At 42.5% G+C, this 25913-nt stretch overlaps 1 protein-coding gene across 1 annotated transcript in view; it reads right to left on the bottom strand.

Moving 5' to 3' along the window:
• Positions 1-25913, bottom strand: part of SOS2 (SOS Ras/Rho guanine nucleotide exchange factor 2) — a 282480-nt gene that overhangs the window by 135109 nt on the left and 121458 nt on the right. Inside the window, exons 6-9 of the mRNA XM_069208691.1 lie at positions 23613-23756; positions 17120-17230; positions 7581-7679; positions 2108-2235 (exon numbers count right to left, since the gene is read on the bottom strand). Coding sequence (XP_069064792.1) covers positions 2108-2235; positions 7581-7679; positions 17120-17230; positions 23613-23756 — 482 coding nt within the window. The remainder of the gene's footprint in view (positions 1-2107; positions 2236-7580; positions 7680-17119; positions 17231-23612; positions 23757-25913) is intronic.

The raw sequence follows: 25913 nt of genomic DNA, 5'->3' as shown, positions 1-25913 counted from the left end.
TGGGTCCCCGAGACTCATTTCAATCAATGCCAGACTCAAATACACCCAATTTAACTACCTCCATCATAATTAGCTTACTCCTGAGAGACTAGCAAAAATGCATCCAGGGGTCCCAGATGTCTGTCCAAACTGTCGAACCGACACAGCAAATATCATACACATGGTCTCGATGTGATGACACGCCATTGGACACTCTGCAGATATCTTGACAGACTGGGTTACACTAGCAATGTTGAGTACCTGCACTGTTTTATCCTCCGAGATTATATATGTGTTAATCATATGACTACATTGTACTTGTATTGCCTATGAATTTACGTTCTTTATGTTCATCATACCAATAAAGATCTATTAAAAAAATATAAAAAGGTTCCAGGAGGGAGCTGGAGGAACCCGTGGCGGAATAACTAATTTGAGTCCTTCCATGAACACCCGGATGACTGGAATTTTTAAACGTGAGAGATGCTATTTTGGAGGTACGCAGTCAGGTGTGCTCGTATGGAAGTGTGAGCTAAATTTGCTTTCTGTAAGTGAAGCAAATAGCAGACTATGTCTTGCACTGTGGCTTTGATAGGATCAATTCGTCTGGTTTGACAGTAACAAAATCCGGAATGTTGGGGAGCTTCTTGTGTGGAACTACTGAGAGATATAGCAGTGTTGTAAACCAGGGCTGATACACCCGAGCAGGAGCTACAAGGGTCATTGTGAGAGACGTTTGCCTGAGCTTCTAAACCAGAAATGGAAAGAGAGGGAGAGGAAGAAAAGCATAGGCAAATATCCCTGACCAACTCATCCATGGTGCATAGCACTTGGACAGTGGGGGAGTGGGTACCTGGAGGCGAAGTTCAGGTATTTGTCATTTTCTGCTGGGGCAAAAAAGTCTATCTGAGGGAACCCCCACCTTTGGAAGTATGGTAAGACGACTTGTGGGTGGAGTTCCCACTCGTGGATGTGTTGCTGCATAGTGCAGAGCAGGTCTGCAAGGTCGATGTCTGTTCTTGGCAGGTATTCCGCTAACAGGAGAATGTTGTGGTGGAGAGCCCACTTCCATACGGTCTGACAGAGGTGCCACAGTTGTGAAGACCTTGTCTGTCCCCCTAATCCACAACTCTTCCCCCCCCCCTTTTTTTTGTAGGTAATACATGGCTATCATATTGTCCATCTGGACTAGGACAACCTTGTGAGACAAGTAAAGAAAGCTTTCAGTCCTAGGTAGGTCGCCAGAAGCCCTCTGTAGTAAATGTGCAGAGATTGATGCCTGGCATCACAAGGACCTTGTACTGTTAGGTCTTGTAGGCGAGCACCCTAACCCGTCTGTGATGCATCCAGGGTGAGAGTGATGTGGGGAACAGGGTCTAGAAAAGGCCACTCTTTTAACAGGGTGTTAGTGTTCCACCATGGCAAAGAACAGTGAGTATGGCGGTTTATCAACTCTAGATCTTCCAGTTTCCTGAGACCACTGTGGAACTAAAGCAATGCAGGAGGCCATCAATCCTAGCAGATGCATAACCATCGTCACTGCTCTCAATTTCTGGTTCCTGGCTCTTCCTTTTTCACTGTGGATTCTACAGGTGATAACAATTCTAGTTATTTCATCATACGCGGTTCTAATACTGTCTTGACAATATTCTCATACACATCTTCATAGACTAAAAATGCCATTGCTGAAATTGAGACAAACTCTGTCGGTAGAAACTCTTAAAAGTGTTCCCGGTCTGTTGTCTGTCATCTGCCTTTCTTGGCAATTCTATAAAGGGGTCTAGATTCACGGTTTAGCTTAGATCTCTCACATTCAACAGTTACATGTGTATTTGTTTTATATGGTGCTGCATGTCAGCGTGAGACAACCTCCGTTTTAAAACTTGGCTCACAGCAATATTTAGTACAATATGTAGTACAAATGGGATAATGGTCGAGGACAGACAAGAGAGACAGAATTAAGTGAACATTTATGCCATCTATTGTTAAAAAATGGAACGTTCTGAATTTTATTATCAATGGAAAAGATGTCCTCGACATTCAACTAATATTTACATTTTATTTAAAATTACCTGAAAATCTTATTATAATTAACTGTACAAAAGAAGAGCTTAATGGGCAGCCTTACCCAGGTCTGCGTCGAGGCGAATGTTTATTGTAAATGCGATCCATGCTTCCTCTGAGGTTTAAAAGAGCTGTTATGGCTTGTTTAAGACACTCCCTATCTTCTTCATCTTCACTGCGATCTTGCAATTGCTAATAAAATGTTTGGAAATAAGTGATGGTTAATCATGAACTTTTTCACATTACAAAAATGAATATTACTTCATGGTGAAAACAACGCATAAATGGTTAATAGAAAACATAGTGAGCGGTGACAATCTTATTTGTGCACAATACCTGTATACTAAACGTTTAATCCATTATAAAGTAGTATTTATTCAGGAATATTAGTAGTTCCCACATAAAGCAATGCTGAAAGATGACCACAAAATCGTATTTCAATAAAAAAATAAAAAAAGTTTGCCATACTTAGGTTTGTTAGCGAACTGCTAGAGGTTCCTGCAAGGACCCCAAGCCCCTTTGAAACTGTGTTAATCAGGCCTTAAAAACCATCATGGCTGCTAAGAAAAGGAAGCCCTCTAGCCCACCCAGCATCAGAACCAATGAGAGTCAAATCTATCAGGTCGGTGGGTGAACTCCTCTTCTGCTCAACCCCGGGGATGTACATGCACCACTGTAATGGCAGGGTGACTTGAGGGACTCCATAATTGCCCATCTGTAAGGCAGTCTATTTTTTGTTTTAAAAAAAGTAACAAATTAGTACTGACTAGTAAGATAGTTGGAATCTAATTATGTACCTTTCTCTGCATGCTGAGTGATATATATACAGCGCCACAAATACAAATGTGGCACTAATAAGCCACAGAAATAGATAACTTTCAAGTATATTCTAAGATTCTAGGTTAATTCACAATTCAGACATTGTTTCGTTTCATGCTGATTTTTTTTATTTATTTTTTTTTTATTTTTTTAAACTTAACGTCTGCAGAGGGGCACCTTTTGAATTTTTTTTCCAAAAAGGCACTCACCTACCTATGCCCAATGCTAGCCCCCCGCCAAGCTCCCTGCCCCCTAGATCGCCTGCCGCCACCCCACACCCACCACCACGACCCTCCCATATTTTTAGCCTGCTTTTATTCTAGGAACAACATTGCCCCTACTGTGCTAAAAAGGCCTATACTTTGAAATGAAAAAAGAAAGTCATGAAGACAGAGCAGCAATCACAGCAGGTGAAGCGAAGACAGACTGCACAAACACAGACGCAGGCTGAGGTGCTCTTCCACACTTCCTTTCGAGATTTATGCTCAAGTCTCTGTCTGTGCATTTTGTCTCCTTATTCCCAGGCACATGTAGGTGGCTGTGCTAGTAGCCTTTCATTCACCACAAGCCAAAGTGGAAATAATGATGACATACTACTAGTGGTGGGTTCAACCACAAAATGTGTGCTGCACAGAGTTCTCTGCATACTATATACAAAAATAAGTGGTGCAATTAGTATTTCTCCTCTTTATTTTATTTTCATTATTTTTTTGTTTAATTTTAATGTTTTATAGTCTAAACATACTTATTAATTAGCAATTGGCTCTGATAAATTGTTGATCAGGATTAAAACACAGCCAGCTGAACTGAGCTGGTAATTGATCTTCGATACAAAAGTCACAGCCTACACCTTTATTCAGATTTGTTCTCATGCATTGTAGCTATTCAAGCACTACAACAAAGACAGTAATTCTTTTTAGTGTTGTTCGGATCAGTTAAGCTTAAAGTAAATTAGGTCAAAACGAAGTAAGAATACATTTTTGTAATTCTGAAACAGCTCATGGCATAGAGCTCTCATTACTAGTATACTTGTTTATATGGCACCATTTGTCCCATGAAACAACCTACGTGTTAAAACTTGGTTCACAGCAATATTTGGTGCTATCAGTGGTGAAAATGTGATAGTACTCAAGAAGGGGTTCAAGACAAACAGTCTGCTCATGACAGAGTTGGTGCCTCGGGTACATGTTCTCTCAGAGCTGAAACCTTTGTCACGAAATGGCAGAGGCCTGTTTGAATATTAAGTTAAGACTGATTTCCTCATCACAGTTGTTTACTTCTAATCCTTAGTGACTTTTTAACCAGCAGAAAAGGATGCTAGATCGCTTTTGGCACAGCACAAAAATGAACACAATTTAGAAGCCTAAGTTTGTAATCAGCACAACATGCTGAAGTGGTGGGAAGAAGGGAGAAAAGGAGAGAGAGGGAAAGAGCGAGAGAAAGTGAGCAAGACAGAGAGAGAGAGAGAGTGAGTGACTGATTTTATAAACTGGTCAAAGGAGGCGAATACACAACAGTGGAAAATCACTTAAAATGCACTGGCCCTCACAGTATGCCCCTGGGTACCAATAAGAGGATCCACAAGGGGACAGTTCAATTACTGTGGCCACCACATGTCACTGGGAGCCAGACAGATGTCCAAGATGCCTGTCTACTGCAAATAAAAGCTGTGGGTTCACCTGACATTCAGATTGCAATGGGCCCTTACAACACGACTAGGAGAGAAACTTGGGGAAAAAAGGACAGAAGAAAACAACCTGAGTAAGGCACAAATGTGGCAAATGGAAGATAAAGGGTGTTGTTACCACATCAGTTAGCATTATAAATGAAATCTTAAAACTCCACATCTACAAATGTGGATGTTATTCAAAAATTTGAAAAGCGTGCATACTAATCAATCACTACATGCTGTGTGCATATGTTTACTCGGGCAACAAAATTAAGTGTATAGTGCAATCAGATTTTTACGATTCTATATCATGACACAAGTAAACTTTCAAATCAATTATTTTAGTCTAATACGAAGTTTATGGCTTAACAACTTGAAATTATATACCAGTCTATGGAAGTCTTTTTGTGTTTTCTTGAAGGTTGTTTAGATTTTACTACACTTACAAATGTTCAAAAGAAAATTAATAGAACTGTAGTTGGGTCCAAAAACACTATCTCAGCCCTGAAACATAGAATGAAAGACAACAGAAGCTAAAGTTTACTCATGCTCCTTCCTATCACTACCACTAAAAAGTTATTTCTATGTTGCCAGTTTAACTAAACTAGAGGTCATGTATTCAACAGCCTAAATACATTTTAATGAAAGAACAACTTTAAATGCTAACTAAGCCAGATTTATCTAAATGGGAGCTACTAGTTAAAAATGACCAGCATAATGTATTCTCACAACTGTCTTCAAGTGTAAATCACCCTTAAATAGAATGGGAATCTTTGTAATCTAATGGTAATCATATAGGGCTTTCCAGGATCCACCTGAATGCCAGAACTTGCTAGTGGTTTCAATAGACATAACATAATAGAGACTACATAAATGGGGGGGATAATAGTTTTTTTAGTATGCAAAACCAAACTAATGAAAAAAATGACCCTAAAGTAAGTGGACAAATGCAACCCTACATGGTTACTGGTGTAAAATGTTAAAAAGTTGTGATGTCACTGCAGAGCACAACTCTAGTAATAGATCGTTAAAATACATTTAGTCCCAGGAAAGCTGCTACCAAATAAAGCATGGGCAATCGAATCCAGGGGCAAAGAAACGGTTATCTATCCCTGCAGTTCCAACAACAGCGCCATAATACAATCTGAAGAATCTGTGGTAACGAAGACGTTAAGATCCGACAGACGAACATTATACACCTTTCTAGCTGGTGGATGTGGAAGGGTGTCACGATGTGGGCACCAAATGTACCACTCTATAGTAAATCAATCTGCATCTAACCAAAGTGTCCCAAAAGTGTCCAAAATGAGCCTACATTTATTGTGTTTCCCGCAAAAGTGGGCACAGATGCACATTTCATCCATTACTGCTAATTTTGAAGCTAGGGCAACGCTGATTTGTAATACCTCGCACCCTTTTTGGTTTGAGACCAGCATGATGAAAGAGAGTGGACTGGGAAATTAGCTAGATGATTTGTTTGTGGTTACACAATTCATGTATATTTCTATCTATCACTAAACACTAAGTGGGCTAGCAGTTTCCTGGCATACAGCATACTGCACTGCAACCCGGCTGCTATCGCAAGTAATTCTGCTCTCCCACTAGTTTCTGTTGGAAGAGCTGGGTTGTTGTCAAGTGATCTCAGGCTTAAAGGCAAACATAGCCAAATATGAGGTGATGATTCTCAATTAATCCTCTGGACACATGAAAGACATTATCCCACTCAACCCATCCTGGGCTACCAAGGCCATTACGTATCTAGAAGGGCTAACAGCCCTCTCCACTGTTCAGATGTTGGCCCTCAACTATCTCCTTCTTTTAGCCACAGACAAGGAAGACTTGCAGAATGGTGTCAAGGAAACATATCCTGGTAGAGGAGAGTAGGGGCAGTAAAGATGTCTACATTATCAAAACTCTTCTATAATTTTCCAAACGATCCCTTTGTTGATGTGACCCAACTTCTAGAAACAAGTCCAGTTTGCTATTCATAAATATATTTTGAGGGTGTGGGGGCGATTAGGGAGCTGAGGAGCAGGGTGGGGGTAAAAAAAAAAACATAGTAATCAATAGATACTCATAATTACCAGTAGCTGGAGATGATCTGGCTTTGCTGAACACATTATTTTCAAGTGACACAATTACATTTTTAATATTATGGGGAAAGATAGAAAAGATGAAGCAATACTGCCTCACAGGTCATTTAGTTGCAGGGCCTTCCTTGTGGGCCACGAAATGGCTGGGTAAAGCACAAAGAAACTGGGTGCTTTATTCATCATCTAGTAAAATAGTTTTTAGAAATGAGGCAAACTGAAAACCAGGCTTGGCTTGCTTCATTTCTAACTCCCTTTACCCACGCTAATAAGAACCCAGAATTCACTCCTGACCTTGATAGGGATGCTTACAAAGTGTGAAGAGATGCTGGCTACATATACTGTGTTCACCGTTTAGTAGAGGAGAAATCACCTTAAGTTCTTAATAAGGCATTCATTTTTTTCATAACCTGAAAGTACCTAGGTTTCCAGTGTGTCACCAGCCCTGCACCTGGGGATCAAGCGGAGGCACCCCAAGAACTTACTGTCTTCAGCATTGCATCAGACAGAGACACTAGCCGGATAAAACTGTCATAAACAGCTATTCACAGCTGTCAATGCAACATTTAAGTGCCAGATTCCCCAAGACCTGGGGTGATACTGCTTGGAATGTCCTTCTACAAGAATCTTGGTTATCCTTTCTCAAATTACAGTTAATCCATTTTTCACAGATAAGCACTCAAATATACAAATCAAACGCTGGGGCCACCAAATCAATAATTCACATTATTATATTTACAAAACTGTGAATATTTAAATCCAAATTGCAAGAACAAATAAGCTTGATCCAACCATAGAAGAACTGAGAGAGAACCTATGTGTTCTTGAAACGTCTATCTGAGCGAAAGATGATTCTACTGCAATGAAGGTTAAATGAAGGTAAAACACAAACCCAGATTTGCATATGTTACACATGATTTTAACAATGGGAAAACTGTAGGGAGCTTGCTGCACTGTACCTGTAATACTTCGAAGTAGTGCAAACAGTGATAAACCGGGACCAGCATGAGTCTTGGGAGTACATATTGGACAGCTTCCTTAAAGCCTTCAGCAAACACCTAACAAGATAAAGTAGTCAACTATCATTAACTGAGGAAAGAAACATAAAAAGCAGTCTTCATAGACATAACACATGCATTATTTGTTACTGGTATGCTTATCTTAACATTCATCTTATTTGAATATTTCTTCACATTGAGGTCGTCCACTTTCTATTTCAGATCAGAGCGCCATAAAGGAGCATTAATAGCCCTTTAGAGCTCAGAGCATTAGCAATATTTTCATTTTGCAAATTTCAAAAGCATACATTAATAAATGTTTGCTGAAAGCAGTTGTAAAGCACATATTTACATGAAGGTGACACACCTCAATGTTTTATCGTGTTAAACTAAACTTATATTTCATGACAGAATCCTTCTATCTTAGGAACACACATTACATTAATTTAAACTGTTTGATAATGTATTGAAATATTAGAAAATCAATCTTTTTGTCCTAGCAAAACAGCCAATACGTGTTTTGTTCCCTCTTAGGGTAGTAACCGTGAGAAACAATAAAGATTGCATGCAAATACATATGTGAGTTGTTGGAATCAAGGGTCATTCTAATTAAAGAAGGGAGCCTTCACCGAAAAACACCTTGCTATCACAGGTGTTACTGAAAATGTTATAAAACTGATCATCCTTAAATTTATACTAATGTGGTGGTGACACACCTCAGTATTTCATGATGTTAAAGTAAACTCATATTTCATGACCAATTTCCCAGCCTTAGGAACACACAAATTACATGACATCTAAAAACTTTGATAAGTTATTAACAATTGAGCCAATCAATCTTTTTCAGCCGAGCAGAACAACAAGAATGTGTTTCTTCCCTTCATAGGTTAGCATCTTTGAAAAATGTTAAAGAATGTACACAGATAAATATACAAGTGAGTGAGGATTTGCCAGAATACAGGGCCTTCTTGATTGATTGAAATTCCTTCATTTCGATTATAAAAAAAAATAATCATAAAAATAAAAAACATTACAATTTACATAATTCATATGATGAACAGACATGTTAAAAACCTTAAAACGTTAAAAAAGAAACAAGGCCATAGCCCGACCATAGGTTCTTAAATAAAGAAATCATTTATTCTATCTACAGAAGCCGTAAAAATCTAGGCCCAAAGTTCATAATCTTGTTCCAACGCAAGGCATTTTTAAAAAAGTTAGAAACTGCCCCTGCAACCACAGAATCATTCAGCAGTTGTAAATATAAGAAATTAATTAAATAAGCAATATTGATTCAAAACCCTTAGTTTTAAGAATGGGCAGAAGAAATCTTCTTCTAAGAGAATCATAAAAATTACAGAAAAGACCAACTGTTCTAAGGTCTGGAGCGAAGCGTTGTCACATGGGTACATTTTGTATCGTAGTTGGCTCATATTGGCCAGGCAGGAAGCATAAGTTGCAACGGATGGAACCTAGTCTGAACCTGGTAAGAAGGATTCTTTCCCACGGGTTTCTAACAAAGGAAAGATAGGGGTCTGGGCCAAGAGTAGTATTTAAAATCATCAGGGTCCTGGCTGACTTACTCCCCAAGGCCGCATTTTCTCTACTTTCACTGAGCTGCGTTAATATCAGTTCCTTCACGGTCTTTTTGTCAGCCCGTTTCAATGCTACAGGATTAAAAAATAATTTTGGGCGCCCCGCTGATAAGGCTAAAGATCTCATATAGTTAAGTAATAGGATTTCAAGGCTTAGGTAACAACTGAGGTAGTCTTTAATGACATCCCTGTTAAAAGTTGCCATTTCCCCACTCCAGACAGATCTCCACAACAACATAGGCACAATTTTAGCATGATCTTCTGCAAAGACCAGACCCAACTCCTCATGCATAAACCAGCTTGAGCTAGCCAGTCCCACCCTTAATAGCTTTCTACAAAAACGATTTTCTTCGCTCTGAATAGATATAAGGTTGGAGTACCCCCAGATTTCAGCATCATATACTAGTACAGGTAAACATTTCATCTTGTAGATCTGCAGCAATGGTAAAACAGGCTTGCTCCCAACTAAACGAGCAAATCTAAAGAGCGCCCCACATGACTGGTCAAAGCGCAGACAGTGGTTTGCAAGATATTTGGTCCACGTACAGTGCTCATCAAAGGTGACACCCAGATATGAGAAGGTTACCCTTGTTACCCCTTATCCTTAATCAAGAGCGGTCTAAGTTTCGGGTTCCACTTCCCATAAACCATAAAATGTGTCTTAGAAGTGTTAACATCCAGTTGCAGGTCACCCATAAAATCAACAAACAGATCCACCAGAACTTTAAGACCATTCAGTGTGCGAGAAAGGATGACAGCGTCATTTGCATATAATAAAGAGGGGCTGGCATTATGTTTTACTTTAAAAAAATCTTTGCCATGGGTAACTAGATGTGAATTGATGCCATTGATATATAATACAAATAGGATTGGTGCCATATAACACCCCTGCCTGACTCCCCTGGCTAGTTCAAAGACATTAGAGCATTCCCCTGCCTTTCCAAATCTAACTGACGCATTAACATCTTGGTGGAGCGCCCAGAGGAAATTTACCAAAGGTTGGGGCAGCCCAAGATCTTCCAGGATTGACCATAGCTTTGATCGAACAGCCTAATCGCAGGCACAGCTCAGGTCCATAAAGGCCAGGTAGACAGCGCCCTTCTTGGCTACCACATATTTCCCCACCAATAAATTAAGATTAAGGCACTGTTCCATCGTCCCTATGCCCTTTCTAAAACCTTATTGGGCCAGGCAGATAATATTTTTTTCCTTGGATCCATTCTTCGATACGAAGGAGGACAATGCGTCCCACTATCTTAACTGTGGAGTCCAGCAAAGAGATGGGGCGGTAACACGCTGGGTCCTGTCTACACCCTTTTTTTTTTTTTTTTTTAAACCGGCACCATTACTGCTGACTTCCATGAGCTAGGGATACCAGTTTGCGATGCAGCGTTAAGAACAATCGTCAATAGCGGAGCCCACGTTTTCCCTATAGAAGTACATAGATGGTAACCTGAACTTCCTCCAATTTAAAATCTAAGCACAACAGAGAGGGAGCAGCCACGTCCACCTCCCCCAATTACTGTACACTGTCCAGACAGTAAAACCTCTCGCAGTGGGCAACCCATTTTGTGGGGGGTATGGTGGTCCCTACAATGTCAGGGGAAGCTTAATAAGCAGGCTTCCCATTTACTATATGCCAGAAGGATCTCACATCCCCGAGCTTGCAGGCACCCACCAATTGCTCCCACCTCTGTTCTTTGAGACATTGCTTCTTACATTTTATTGCCTCCTTGTAAGCAGCCCTAGCTTCACTGATAGAGTGGGGGGTCCCTTGGGTGGTCCTTAGGACTTTGTGGAGGCGTTTGCTGGCAATACGGCAATCAAACCATCCATGTTTATGGTCTTTTAACGGTCCTTGAAGATCCAACATAATGGATCTGAGGCTGCTATTAAGAGGCTGAAAATCACCCAGAATGGCCAGTGGTGGGGCCTCAAATAGTAAGAGGGAGCTAGAAAAAACATTCCTGCATCTCTCAACAACCTCCACTAATAGGATGGAGATCGAAACTTTCCGCCAGCTGAGCATCCTACCTTGCTCTTTGGGAATCAGCCCAAACACAGCTGGAGTCAAGTTCACAGTCCCAGTAGCGGGAGTAACCGTTCTAGCTTCTATGGCATTATGGTCACTGAACGGTTGGTTGTGGATCAGCCCCTTGGTAAACCACTCAGCAAAACAATTAGAAATAAATATAATCAATTATAGTCCCTTTTCCCCACCCAACAAAAGTGGGTTGGATTAAGTCACCGCTTGCCACTTTCTCCAGAATATTGCAGAGACCGGCACGTTTCACTTCAATCAACAGCAGTTTACCTGTAGGGTCCGGGGGTTCTGCAGGTGACATCCAATCATCCATAAGGAGGGGATCTACACCCGAAGAGGCCGCTCCTATCTTGGCATTAAAATCTCCCACTAAAAGGACAGTAAAACACCCTAACTTAGGGGCCACTCTCTTTTCCGAGATCAGAAGCGCTTGGAATAGAGACCTAATCTGACACTCCGAGTAACAAACTGAGTTATGAAAATTTACAACAAAGAAATAAATCTTTTCAGAAACCACAACCGAAGATATCTGCACATCACTGTGCCAACTCGCAGCTGTGCAGTTACTAGAAATAATAGAGCCAAACCACCACTAGCTCTTGACCCTTGTGAAAGGGTTGCTAATACAACGTGGGTCTCAAAACCCTCTGCAGGAAATAGCTCCTGTGCCCATGTTTCTTTAAGTAATATGATGTCATAAGGGAGATGAAAGTAATCCACTGAGGGTCGGAGAGTTTATTCCCCAGACCCGCACAGTTACACAAAAGGAACCTTAGTTCCCTGGATGTGCATGCAGGAATACCCTCCTGAGGAGCGCAACCATCTGGCTTAACCCCAGCTGGAACCCCCATGGGCACAGTGACAGTTTCTAATTCACCAAGATCAGACACAGGGATGAACCTATTTCTGGTGGATACTGTGGGAGCGGAGCACAGCCCTAATCTCCGCTCCAGATAATTAAAACCCCTCGCTACCGATGGGGTGCTGGGCGTATAGACAAATCCCAAGGGCAGAATCCTAATGCCAGGTCCCATCATAGAAGGTTGCCTGGCAGTGAAAATCAACCTCCCCAGGGGTTCTACAATTAATCACCACACAGTCACCCTCAATGGATTTATTTGTAGGACCAATCCACCCAACTCTTTGCACAAATAGTATATTCCTAGATTCCATGGGGTGAAAAGTAGTGTTTTGGCTCAGCCAGTGACAGACCTTATTCTGCAGGTTTTCAACTGACTCACCATGGGGAATCTCAGGCGGTAGATTCAGATAGGGCAGTCTTCTGGATGGTGCAAATCGAGCAACCTTACCCACGTTATTTCTAGGGACCCCTCTATGGATTGCCCCTGAATCACCATTTCCCTCCCAACTTAAGGGGCACCTTATAATACCTAATGAGGAGCCTGCAGCACGAGATTGTGAAGGTTGAACATTAGAAGGAGCTGAAGGCAGAACTCCTGAGAGAGGACGGCCCCTCTCCATAAACTCTAGATTACTAACAGCTTTTCCCTGCAGGCGACTATCCTCACATCTTCTTTCCTCCAGCACCTGGGAGCCATGAGTGGTAAGCGCGGGATCTGGCCAATTCAAAGTGGAGATCAATGTCTCCAATTTGGATAACTTTTCTAGGACTGGAGCCAGACACCGCTCGATAATGTTTTGAAATTTATCCAGTACAAGATCCCACTCCTGGCAACCATCCGGGACCTCCACCTTGCTTTTCATAAAACCTCTTTGCTCTGGCTGCTTGGGCTGTCGCTTCCCTGGCAGAACACTCTTTTTGGTTATAGGTTGGGTCTGTACTAAAGAGTCCACCAAGTACTTCCTCCCAGCTTCTACCTCTCTTGGGTGTGAGTCATCGGGGGGTCCCAAGGGTGAAATATCCGAGCACCCTATGGAGTAGGGTAAGGAACGTGGGACCGTGCATGGACCCTCAAGTGGCCCGCCACTCAGGCCCTCGCCCGGCTCCAAAGATAACCTCCTTACAGCCAAGTCAATTTCTTTTGCAATCACGCCCATAACCCGGGTTAGGAAGGAGTCAACTGTAGATCCCTTTTGAGGTTTGGGGATGCTACCTTACTCTCCTGCAGTTTGCGTCTTCCCATATTGTGGCCATGGGCTCTAAAAGCCTTGGTACACCTCTATGACAAAAAGAATGAGATTATGGAGAGGGCAGACCCACCTATTAGCTTATACCTTACATCAAAACATACATGATAAAATAAGGTGGGAGTCAAAACCAAGAAGGCAGGCCCAGCCCAGCCTCCTTCGGGCTCCGATGGGCATGGACGGGCCCGCCTGAGCGCTTACCATGCAGTGGTGTGCCCCCTTGCGCTTTATAACGCTCATTGGAAATGGCAAGTGGGAGCAGGTGATGTCGAAAATGGCCACCTGGGGTCACAAAGCAGTCTGGGGTATGTAGTCCCTTGAAGCAGAATTTAGTGCTTCTCACGCAGTGGTGTGCCTCCTCGCGCTTTATAGCGCTCGTTGGAAATGGCAAGTGGGAGCAGGTGATGTCGAAAATGGCCACCTCCTGGGGCCACAAAGAAGTCTGGGATATGTAGTCCCTTATAGAAGAGTTTAGCGCTTCCCTAAACCCAATTTAGCCAACGTGGGCATATCAGATATCATAGCTCCTTCGCATCTTCTCCCATCAACCCTCAGCCTTCAATATGTAATTACTTGTCCAAATTCAAGTCACCACAGGATTTGCTGTTAAGCAGGATGATATCTTCTGATTCTAGTAATCTCGGTTTCTTCTCCCTGTCTCCATCTCTTTGTGTCTGGATAAACAACAACTTGGGCGGCACCCGCCTACTGAGACGGGACCTTCTTAATAAAAGACAACATTATTAACATAATTTATGTACCTGTATCAGTGTGCGTTATAAAGGCACTGGTACGTGTTGCAGCACTATCGAGGAATAGTGAGGCAGCCATCTTCGGCTGTTTAAAAGGACAGCTTCTATTGAATAGTTAATGAAACTGGATATACATGTTCTGAGCTGGAAATAAAAGTATGTATAAGCATTACAGCCCTGTAAAGAGAGATTGATTTTCTACCATTACAATTAACACCGGTAGTGTTTCTGGGTTAGAGCACTCGCCTATAATTAAAATATAGCACTTGCCAATTATATATTACTGTGTAGATGTGCAACACGATCTCCACTGCTACCATTATAATAGTTTCCACTTTGTAAATTAATAATTCCTCTTGAGCCTTAAACCCTCGTCTGAGCTGGCAAACGTGGCCAGTGTTCTTTGTACTTAAAACAAGAGCAAAGTCTGGTCGTCTACCAAGTTGTCATAAACTAAAATACTAAATATACGAATCCAAAAATAATTCTAGCATGTATGTGCACATTTTTGTGGGGGGCCCAGTGCCGGACCCTAGCCTGAGAAATATACAGTCTCCACTATCACTTTTTGTGCACTAAGGATAGTGTGCTCATTTAGAGAAAAGTGCCTATCGGATTCTGCCTGTACCCATGCAGTAATGGGTGTCTCCTCGTTTCATATTTATGCCATATGAACACTTCCGGAGGACAGTAGTAGTTAGATAGAACACCTACAGCACTCACCATTAGGTAGTTTCAGAACTCGAGGTGCACCACAGGTCAGGAAGTTTTTCCCGTCACAGTGACAAGAGCAGATGGAGATGCCAACAACTAAAATCAACACACAGTGCTGAAAACCCATTTCATATGTTAACAGCATTTACATAAAATTGCTGCATTACTACCGCGTCAGAAGGACAGAGTGCAAGGTAGGCCGAGGCGCATTTCTGAGTCTGGAAGAATGGCAGCAATTACACCTTTAATTGGAGTGCATTCATAATTGTTGTAGATAGATACCTCTTAAGTTCAGGAGTTGTGCAGTGCCCCAGATACACTGCAGGAAATATGACCGAGAACACAGCCTTCCAGAAACAAGCCTTTTAGCGGACTGGACATATGCATGCTCCTAGATGAGCAATGTTTCGAGATCATTGACCAATTACAGTATTTAAATGGCCATGTGCTAAAGGATGGCACCTTGCACCACCGTTTTGGTTTACAGTAATTGAGCCATTTCCTTGGTGGTTACTTATCTATGAGAAATCCTGAAATACCTGTCACTTCTTCCTTTCTATATACTCCGAAATGCCACATCATGATTGTATCAATTGCTTTTGTTTACCAGATTTTCCCCCACATCAGCATGGCCTGCTGTTTCATTTTTTTATTAAAGGTAAAAAAATGTCACCTTAAGTTATACTCAAGCAGAATGTCAAACAAAAAAAACATGGAATGAATAATAAGTGAGTGAGGACACCAATAAAACACGTGACGAGGGTTAAAATCAGTAGCTGCATTAAATAGTTGACAATTTGAGTCGTGTCAGGAGAATGAATGAGAAAAAATGTCTACAATTCTGTATTGATTGTGTTCTATGATTCAATGGCTTAGAGTGGTGTGGACTGTTTTGTGAGCGAGAAGCAGCTGTGTTGCTGTGATATTATGCATGAATTAGGTAGAAGTGGATCAAAGCCTGGGTTCCTGTACTCGTTTTAGCTTGTTGAATTTTAATTAGTAGCTTGACAGTTCTAGTTGGAGGCTTTTCTGATCAGAGGCGGCTCCTGTGCTAAGGTGGAGGAGCGTCAACCCTCCCTCCAACTTCCCCTCCACCGCACCTTCAGCAGAAGGGGAAGGAAAAATAAAATGATAATAACCAAGCGTTATTACTACTTTATTTTTTGGTGAACCAGGTTAGATTAGGGCAGGGCGGGGCTGGAGTGAGGAGTGTTTGGTGCACCATAAGTGCACGTGTGTTTGGCCAAACAGACATGCACACTTTGCATTTCTCCACCCAGCTGTATTGAACAGCCGGGAGGAGAAAGTGCACAGGGTACCACTCCCTCTGTGAGAACCGAAGTATGGCCCTCACACTAATCACGGCGCTGCCATCATGCTGGTGACAGCAGCATCATGATTGGAGGGGAGTCTGGAAGCCTTGTGCTTCTGGGAAGAGGACAGAGGAGAAGAACTCATTTCCATCCGTAGGAAAGAGGTATTTTTTTTTCTTTATTTTTTTTTCATTTCATTTCACCCCTCCCCACCTCTCCCCATTCCCCTGCCTCCTTCCTGGCTAACCCCCAATTCCGCCCCTCCCCCACACCCAAACTCCCAGTCATTGCCAGCCACCACTGATTCTGCTGTTGTCCGGCCCCTGATAATCTCTTGCTGCACTCACACAGGTGTTTGGCGGCTTTCTTTGCATTTCTACAGAAGAAAATTACTAAATCCCAAATATTCCAGATTTATGATCCTTTGTTGCCTTTGGTACTGCTGGCGTTCCCTTTCCAGTCCTACTCCCCAGCCACATCTCCCGTTAGGACAGTTTCTACACTGCTACCCAGTCAGGTCTATCAAGAGGGATGTTCAGAGACTACTAGTGTAATAGCTGGATGTGTTGTATGGCCACTAGCACCTGCTAGATACTTAGCAAGTAAATATATTGTCTACAAAAACTAGATAAACATATGAACAGACACACTCACAAAAAAACATGGGTTTTTTAAAAAAAATTGCATGTAGAGGGCATTATCTGTTAAAGCTGCTGTTTTTGGAAACCAAGCACAGTAGCTACAGAACTGAAACCTTATGTAACACACTAGCACCTGGTGGCTAACTCAAAATGCAAGGATTAAAGGATAGTTTGCAGTATAGCCTTTTAAAACTGACCCAATAAGTACTGCAATGAGAAAAGCTTTCTATGTTATAAGTAATTAAAAGCTTCTGCTCCAACATCTCCTATTCCTTGAAGAATACAGTAAATATTAATAATGTATTTTTTCTCTTCCATTATCTAACACTCACCTGAAAGTGTTTTGCCACAGCTGGTTTAGCCATAAGGGTATTAAAATGTTCTTGGAATTTTGGAGACAGGATGTCCTGTGACAATGTTTCATATGGATCAAACGCTTGTTCCTAACACAAGGAGAGACAATGTGGTCAGCATCATGTTTTAACAGAATTATTTAACAGCAACATTCCAAAAAACCCAAATTAACACTGTTGTTGTCAAAACAAAAATTGTATTTCATGCTTTACTCTATCACTGATTGTACTAAGCTAACTAAGCTATTTCCCGTGTATTCCTTGAACTTCATTCTACAGTTTTGCAATGTAAATATTCATACAAACACTTCCGCAGGTAACACAGCAAATATGAAGCCATTGGTCTTCCACATTTACTCCACTGCATTTTTTCTACGGCAGTACAGCGTGTAATGTCCTTCACAACAAGTAATCTTGTCCGCAGAGGCACAATATTGACAGTCCATGGATTTCACAACCATAAGCCATGGCTCGACACGCACCGCAGCACCACGCAGTGATCAGATGGACACACAAACAGCGGACTAAGCGTGAAGAGAAGAGCAGGGCATGAATTCTCTGAAAGATAACAACCCAAGGCCCTGCAAAGTAAAGTAGGCTTCAGTTATGAGTCTTGAATTATACCTGCAACCCACAGCTCAAAGCAAGAGGCTTCCTTCAGAAAAGAGGTGTGTACAGTGTATTTTAAAAGCACCAGAACCACTCCTTGAGACACACAACAAGCCAAATTTCCACAATAATTTAGTAAAAAGACGGATAACACCATTATCAAAAATCTGTTCACAGGTTAAAAAGTTACTATTTTAAAAAAATATAATGCCCACTTTCAAAAAAATTATTGAGTCTTCCAAAGACTGTAGATTAAACTGAAGTCCACTCCAAACTCCACAGCACAGAGGGGGGGGAAGAAGGGTCCTTGGAATAGAAGATTAAACAGATATTTAACTAGAAAACCTGTGGCTAGTTAAGTTGAAAGACTTGTACCACTGAACTAAGTAGTTCAAGTACTTAATCACTTCTACCAACCTTAGGATTGCTTCTAGTGTGATCTTAAGAGTTGTGGGCATCTTCTGGTGCACCTCTTAGTTATAAATGTTTAGCATCCAACGAGAAAGCAATATTCAATAAAAAATATTGAATACGTATTAAGGAGTTCATTACAGTACCCTACTGTGCATGAAAAATGCCAACAGAGTCAACAGTTAGAAAAGGAAGGCAAAATGGGACCAGGCCAGGAGTACACCCCACTCAACATTTTACATGTAATCAGCCAGCAAAACCAGTATCAGGCTATATAAACCTGGTGTGAGAAAACAGGGCTGATTGCAGAGGCCCCATAACTTTTTGCCCCCATTTTCCTCTTTTTGCTGGTGTTTTCCTGACTTTGATGGTGCCCTGGGTACTGCTAACCAGTCCCAGGGCCTGTGCTCTGTGTAAAATCAATATGCAAATTAGGCTAATTATAATTGGCTAAGTTAACCTACCTATAAGTCCCTAGTATATGGTAGGGCATGTAGGTTTAGGGACCACAGCATAGGTGGTGCACACCTAGGTGCACTGCTGAGGTGCCCAGTGTCATTTTAAAGGCAGGCCTGCTTTGCTGGCTGCTTTTAAATTAAAGTTATATGCAAATTCGACTTTGGAATTAAAGGTACTTCCAAAGTCTTAAACTACCTTATTTTTACATATAAGTCACCCCTAAGGTGTGCCCTATGTGCCCCTAGGGCTGGGTGCCATGTAACTATAAGCAGGGACTTTATAAAAATAGATTTATAAGCCCTGGTGAGGTAAAAACAGCCAAATTCGTTTTTCCCTCATTGAAGTAAATGGCCTTCATAGGCTAGAATGGGCAGACTTTATTTTAAATTTTAAAGTCTCCTTAAATGTTACATACCAAGAATGTGGTATCAAATTAATTGTTGTAATAAATCCCACAACTTCCAGTTGTTGGATTTAATATAACTTGTTCAGGTAAAAAGTTTAGACTTTACCTAAAAAGTTGCCAATTTCAGCTCTGCATTGTTTTTGCTGCTGTGCTCTGATTGGCCAGCCTGCAGCAGCTTCTGCCAGGCTGCCTTGATGAGGTGTGAAGTGGCCTGGCTTCACACAAAGGAATGTGCTTGGGGGAGAGAATCTCCCCTCAGCAGATGGTGAGGCAGGAAGGGGGAGGGCTGCCAAACTGGTCTTCAAAGTCAGAGAAGGACATTTGGAGCACCCAGCAACACCCCCACATCCTGCAACCCCAGACAATTAGGTGCCCCCTTGATTAGATTAGGAGAGGGCAGGAGAGGGGTGTGTTTATGATTTTTAGCCACACCAGTGGGCGGGCTCAGCCAGATGTAACCTCCAAAAATCAGATTCATCCATGTTGGATTTTAAGAGACTGTTGCCTTCTGGGATGGATTTTTGCCACACTTCCCAGGAAGTGGTCATCACAGGGGGACGACCCTGTCCCTGATTGGAGAACCAGGGCCCCCCTGCTTTTCACCCAGGAGCAAGGATAAAACTGGCAGACCTGCACCCACGCCTCAGATCCCCACCAAATTTCAAGAAGAAAGAACTTAAGGAGAAGAAGGACTGCCCTGCTGGACCCCTGGCCTGCACCTGGAACCTGCACTCAGAAGGACTGCACCAGCTGCACACTTGGGCTTCACCACAAGAAGGACTTTGCCTGGCTTCAACTGGTTCAAGGAGGGACTCCCTGTTTGCTACAGGTGAAAAATTGCTAACCAGAGTCCCCTGCACCAACTCCTGAAGAAAGCGACCAGCTGACCACTGTCCAGTGGCCAAAAAGGAGTTTGCGCCAGGTGCATTCTGGGAGTTGAATTCCGCACCCCCGAAGGACCATCACAGAACTTCTGGACCCTTGGGGTGAGCTGTGGACCCCAAAAGAACCTTAAAAGAACATCTGGGTGAAGCCCCAGAAGTTTGGAAAAGATTTGAGAATTTTTGGAAAAAAGCTCCAGAGAGGGACCGACCCGCCGCGGAAATTCTAGCCGGCTTGCCTCAACCGCGACCCGGCCTGACTTCGTGGTTCGTCCCGGTAAAGAAAAATATCCAAAAAAGAGACTAAGTCCGAACGTAAAAAAGTTGACCGGGACCTCCCAGCCATCGTATCCGAGAAGGGCTCCATGGACGTCGGATCAAGATCCAGGTTTACCCCGGTCGAAGGATTTTCATCTCGAAAAAACGACTAAGTCCGAAGGTAAAAGTCTCCACCGAGGAAACCCACATCGCGTATCCGGACAAGGGCTCCAGGAGGTCGGATTCAACTGGCAGGTTCGTCCCGGTGAAGAAAAACTTCAAAATAAAGACTAAGTCAGAAGGTAACTTTTTAACCGAGGCCTCCCGCGACCTGTAGCCGAGCAGGGCTCCATCGCGGTCGGCCTGAAAGTTTGACTTTGCCCCGGTCGAGGTGCAACCAGATGACCCGATTGGCGCTTTTTGTTTCTAAGCGCTAGAAAAGTAATAATTCTTTAAAAATTCATATCTCCGGTTCTCCTGAACCGATTTTAATCGTTTTTGTGTCATTTTAAAGATAAAAATATAAACTATTTTTATAAATTGGTTTTGGATTTTTAAACTGTTTCCTGTGTTTTATTTAATTACTGTTTGTGATATTTGAATGCTTTACACTTTGTCTCCTAAATTAAGCCTTGACGCTCGTTGCCAAGCTACCAAGGGTTGAGCTGGGATTAATTTACTGAGACCTAACTGTACCTAGGTGGAGGTTAGTGGCTTGTTGCTAGGTGTAGGTACCTACCTGCCCTACCAATAACCCATTTTCCAACACCTGGTTTTCTGTCTTTAATTCTTTCACAGCAAGGGGTTTCTTAATCTAAAAAACACCCTAACCCAATGCAGGAAGAAATCCTCATCAGACGTCCAGGGTTAGTCCATCACTTCCAGCAACAAACTTGAAAAAAAGCAGTGAATCCAGATAACAAATGCTATGCAATACAGATTTGAATCTGTGGTTAGTATATCTAACACATATCATCTCTTATTCTGGCCCATCCTCTCACTTATCTCTCCTGAGAACTATCCTGTATCAAAAGCAACCACTATAAACTTCTGGATCAACTATGCCATTTCAATACACCCTGGCCTGACCAAACATTTCTTCAAGTGGTTAAGAACAAGGATAAGTAACTAGAAAGCCCTAAAATGACATTCTCCAATCTTAAATTCACCACCTTAGCTCCACAATTAATGACAAATTTAGTTTTAGGACACTCTCACTAACCTACAAATGTAGCTACAATAAGATCAAGTAAACATGAACAACACAATACATCTCTCCCAAAAATGCTACCTGCACTCATGCAACAAAATCCCGCTCCAACATCATCAATATTTAACTGCTGCAGAGGAGACTGACACTTTAATGCAGCGGTCTTCAAATGTTGTTGCTCTGAGCGCCTCTAAACAAAACGTTTTGAAGTCAGCCCCCTCAAAAATGTTATGGCAAGGATTAAGGGAGCAGAAAGGGAAGGGCTGAGTTAAGGGCGCTGGGCTCGGGAGATCATGTCAAGGGTACTTTTTCTGTAGCTCATAATTCACACTAAATTTGAGCAAATGTATCAAACAAATTAAGTAAATGACCAAAAGCTACTGGTCCTCATATCTGTGGTCTCCTTTTAGTCCTGGGCCCCAATGCAACTGCAACCGTTGCACTAATGATAACCGAGGCCCTGAGTAGCAGGCTATCACTGTTGACTTTTTCATCCTTTCCCCACCTTGCCTGACCAATCTTGAAACAGGCTGTCTGTTCCTTTCAAGAAAAAATATAAGCCCCCACAGGATGTCCCCTTATTGTTTCTGGCAAAGGTGTCCTTGACTATAATGCTTGAAAGAAAGAAAAAAAAAAGGACCTTTTTTAAAGTGAGGCATTAATCGCTGTGATGCAGTGGGCCCCTAGGTCCCAGTGCCTGTGCACCTGCTTCACTAATGAGGGCTACTGTTTTGCAAAACATGATATACCCTCTGCTAAAAACAGGGCTCCTATCTTGCAACATTCCTCTCACTGCCACCTCACTGAGGCCACACTAAGGTGTCTCTTCTGTTTCAGTTTTCCCCTTCCTTGAGGCACTGCTCCAAGACAAAAAGCAACACTGTTACAGCAAGTATGCAATGGGCCTTAATGCAAGCAAGAAAGGATGTTAAAACAACTATGACTAGGTTTTAGTTGGCTCCTCATACAACTGGGCCCCGGTGCCTGCACAACCAATGATACTTTTCTCCCCTGTGTTTAAAAAAACAAGAATGACTTTGACTGTAAGCCTAGCAAGGACTATGAGCCCCTCATCTGAATTTTTAATAAGGCAGACACAATTGGGGTGCATCCTTGGCCCAGTACACTAGTGATGGCATCGGAATGCAACCCGGTTGGCCTCCTCCCTGCCACCCCGTGGATTCACATTTGACCAAAACAGCAACCATAGACTCTAAGGAGTAGCGCCCTCTCAGTCTAAAGACCTCTGCTTTAACGTCAGTGGCTCATACCCGAAGAAAGCTCTGGCAAAGCCGAAACGTCTGGAGCTTGGTGACATCCTTTCTGGCTTTGTGAATACCTTTTTTGCAATGTTTTTGTGAAACTTTATTGTTGGGGGAGCTGCTGAACTTTCACCAATAAAAAAAAATTGTCTAGAAGAATAAAAACATTTTTTGGTCTCAAATAGCACCCATTGCCACAGCAGTACCTGGAACCGAAGGGAACTACTGTTATGCAGATATTCTCTTTGCAGTATACACTAATTTACTATAACATTTTTTTAGTAAGATCAAAAGGTCTTTGCCAATACCAAATCAAAGAATGGAGAAATATGTGTATGACAAATCACAATAAAAGCAACCACTTTCCCATCTGGAAAGTAGAGAAAAAGTATTCTGAATTCTCTGTAAAATTCAATGCTATTACAAGGAAGTGGCTTTAGGGGACCCTGTTTGAAGAGCTGCACTATATACACAAATGTATTCTTTCATACTCTGAAGGAGGAAGCATTCAACTCGCCACTACAAGGTCTCTCTCTAGGCTTTTTGGTCAGACCTAGCCTGTGGGACAAATCCAAGAGATGAGTCACCGTTTTGCCACTATCTAAAGTTCCCTGATGTCTGCCAAAGGCTAACTTTCTCTCAATCTGTGGCTACTCCAATAAAGAAATAAAACAAACAAATACCCCACGAGATGATGAAAATTGTGCATGATATTATTACATAGTTGGTGGGAAGGACACGTCACATGACAATTATTACCGCTCTGTTTTATTATTAAAACTGTGCTAATACATTAAACGTTACTGTTTAAAGAATCAAAAATCCAAGATGTTAAAAATCTTTTTTAAAAAGCCTTAAAACACAATTTCAGTAAAGAACATACATTGTATATTTTAACGTCTAGTGAGTGAATACATTCACATATTGAAATCATTGCATTATAAGCAGCAATAAACTAAGATTTACTTAAACACACCTCTGCAAGATCCTCAAAACAGCTGCCCACCAGAGGATGAGGGCTGCTTTCGTCCGTCATTTCCACAGTATCCTCCATCAACCCAAAAAGTTTCACAGTCAATTCATGAATGTCTAGAATGTTGCTAAATATGATGTCAATATCCTGAGGAGACAAGAGTTACCAATTAATAAATAATACCACAGGAACACTTTCCACTAACAAAGTTAAGAGGTGAGTGTGTAAGTGCTATCAATTAGTGTAAAGTTAGCCAATGTAAAGTTTCTTACCTGTAGGTGACGTTTTGCAGCTTGAAGAATTTTCTGGATTCACATGCTGTGCATTATTCTGCCATCTAGTGGTCAGAATTTTCTACTATTTCACCAATTTCTTTTAGTCCTTTTTCTACCTTTGTTTGTTGGTGGGCATCGACGGAAGCACCATTTGGTGTCCCCTTGTGACGTCGTTGTGCTTCCTCCAGATGTTCCCACCTTAGTTTGCCATCTTCAGATTCTCTTTTTTTTCCCCTCCCATCATCTTGGTGGAGGTGGGTGGGACGCTTGTGAAGCCAGAAAATTCTTCAAGCTGCAAAACTACACCTACATGTTATGTTTTGCAGCATGAATCTTTTCTGGATTCACATGATGTGCACTGATTTTATACGGGTTTTCTTACAGTGATGGCTGGGTTGAAGATGGGCATTGACTTGTGAATAGATTGCTTAGCACCCTTTGTCCCACTTGAGGTTCTCTGTTCATCTAAACATCAATGCTATAATGTTTTGTAAACGTGTGCACTGAAGACCATGTCGCTGCCATGCAAATTTCCTGTAAAGGAGTATTTGCTAGAAAGGTAATGGTTGCCCCTTTTTTCATGAGGAGTGAGGTCTTGGTGCTTTAGATGTGACGTAACTGAATTATTTGCGCTGTGCAGGAAAGTGCCACTGTTGGCATGTTTACCACCCTCCCACTTTTTGCCTAATGTTGATGCTAACTTTGACTGAAAGTGTGCTGGGATCCTGCTAATAAGGCCCCAGCACCAGTGTTCTTTCCCAAAATCTGTACCTTTGTTTCCACAATTGGCACACCCATGGCACACAGTTACGTCCCTTGGAAAAGGTACCCCTGGTACCAAGGGACCTGTGGCCAGGGAAGGTCCCCAAGGGCTGCAGCAAGTAACAAACCACTGCCTGTGGCATAGGTAAGACACCCCTCTAGCAGGCCTAACAGCCCTAAGGCAGGGTACACTATACCACAAGTGAGGGCATAGTTGCATGAACAATACGCCCCTACAGTGTCCATTCTTAGACATTGTAAGTGCAGTGTAGCCATATTGAGTATATGGCCTGGGAGTGTTTCATTACGAACGCCACAACTCCATAATGGCTTCACTGAATACTGGGAAGTTTGATATCAAACGTCTCAGCACAATAAACCCCCACTGATGCCAATGTGAGATTTATTGAAAAATGCACCCAGATGGCATCTTAGAGATGCCCCCTGTATGTTAGCCAAATTGCTAGTGCAGGACTTACCGGTCTGTGCCAGCCTGCCACTTTCAGACAAGTTTCTTACCATATGGGCTGAGAGCCTTTTTGCTCTCGGTGGTCAGAAACAAAGCCAGTCCTGGGTGGAGGTGCTTCACACCCCCCCCCTTGAAGGAACTGTAATACCTGGCGATGAGCCTCAAAAGCTCAAGCCTCGGGTTACAGTGCCTCAGGGCACCCCAGCTAGTGAGGCTGCCCGCCGCCCAGACAAAGCCCCACTTTTGGCGGCAAGTCCAGCAGGAAAATTAGAGAAAACAGGGAGGAGTGACCACCCCAGCCAGGACCACCCCTAAGGTGTCCAGAGCTGAAGTGACCACCTCCCTGCAGAATCCTCCATCTTAGTTTGGAGGACAGGGACCAAGAGGGTTAGGCCTGCGTCACCCTCCCCAGAGGGAGTGGGCACAAGAAGGGTGTAGCCACCCTCAGGGACAGTGGCCATTGCCTACTGCCCCTTGCAACACCCCTAAATCTAGGATTTAAGGGCCTCCCTGAACCCAGCTCACCCCATTCCTGGGCCTGACAAGAAGAAGGACTGAATTGCTGAAACCACAACTGACCTGGCTCCAGCCCTACAGGCCTGTCTCCTGCTTCAAAGAACCTGCACCACAACAGCAACATATCCAACGGGACCAGTGATCTCTGCCAAGCTCCAGAGGACTGCCCTGCACCCCAAAAGGACCAAGCACTCCTGTGGACAGCGGCCCTGTCCAAGAAGAAACAACAACCAAGGACTCCAGCCTCACTCCGCATGCGTGAGTCCTGACCACTTTCACCCA

The sequence above is a fragment of the Pleurodeles waltl genome, chromosome 9 (genome assembly GCF_031143425.1).
Source record: "Pleurodeles waltl isolate 20211129_DDA chromosome 9, aPleWal1.hap1.20221129, whole genome shotgun sequence".
NCBI classification, from domain to species: domain Eukaryota; kingdom Metazoa; phylum Chordata; class Amphibia; order Caudata; family Salamandridae; genus Pleurodeles; species Pleurodeles waltl.
The sequence above is the reverse complement of the archived record's forward strand: the minus strand, read 5'-3'. Positions and strand labels throughout refer to the sequence as shown.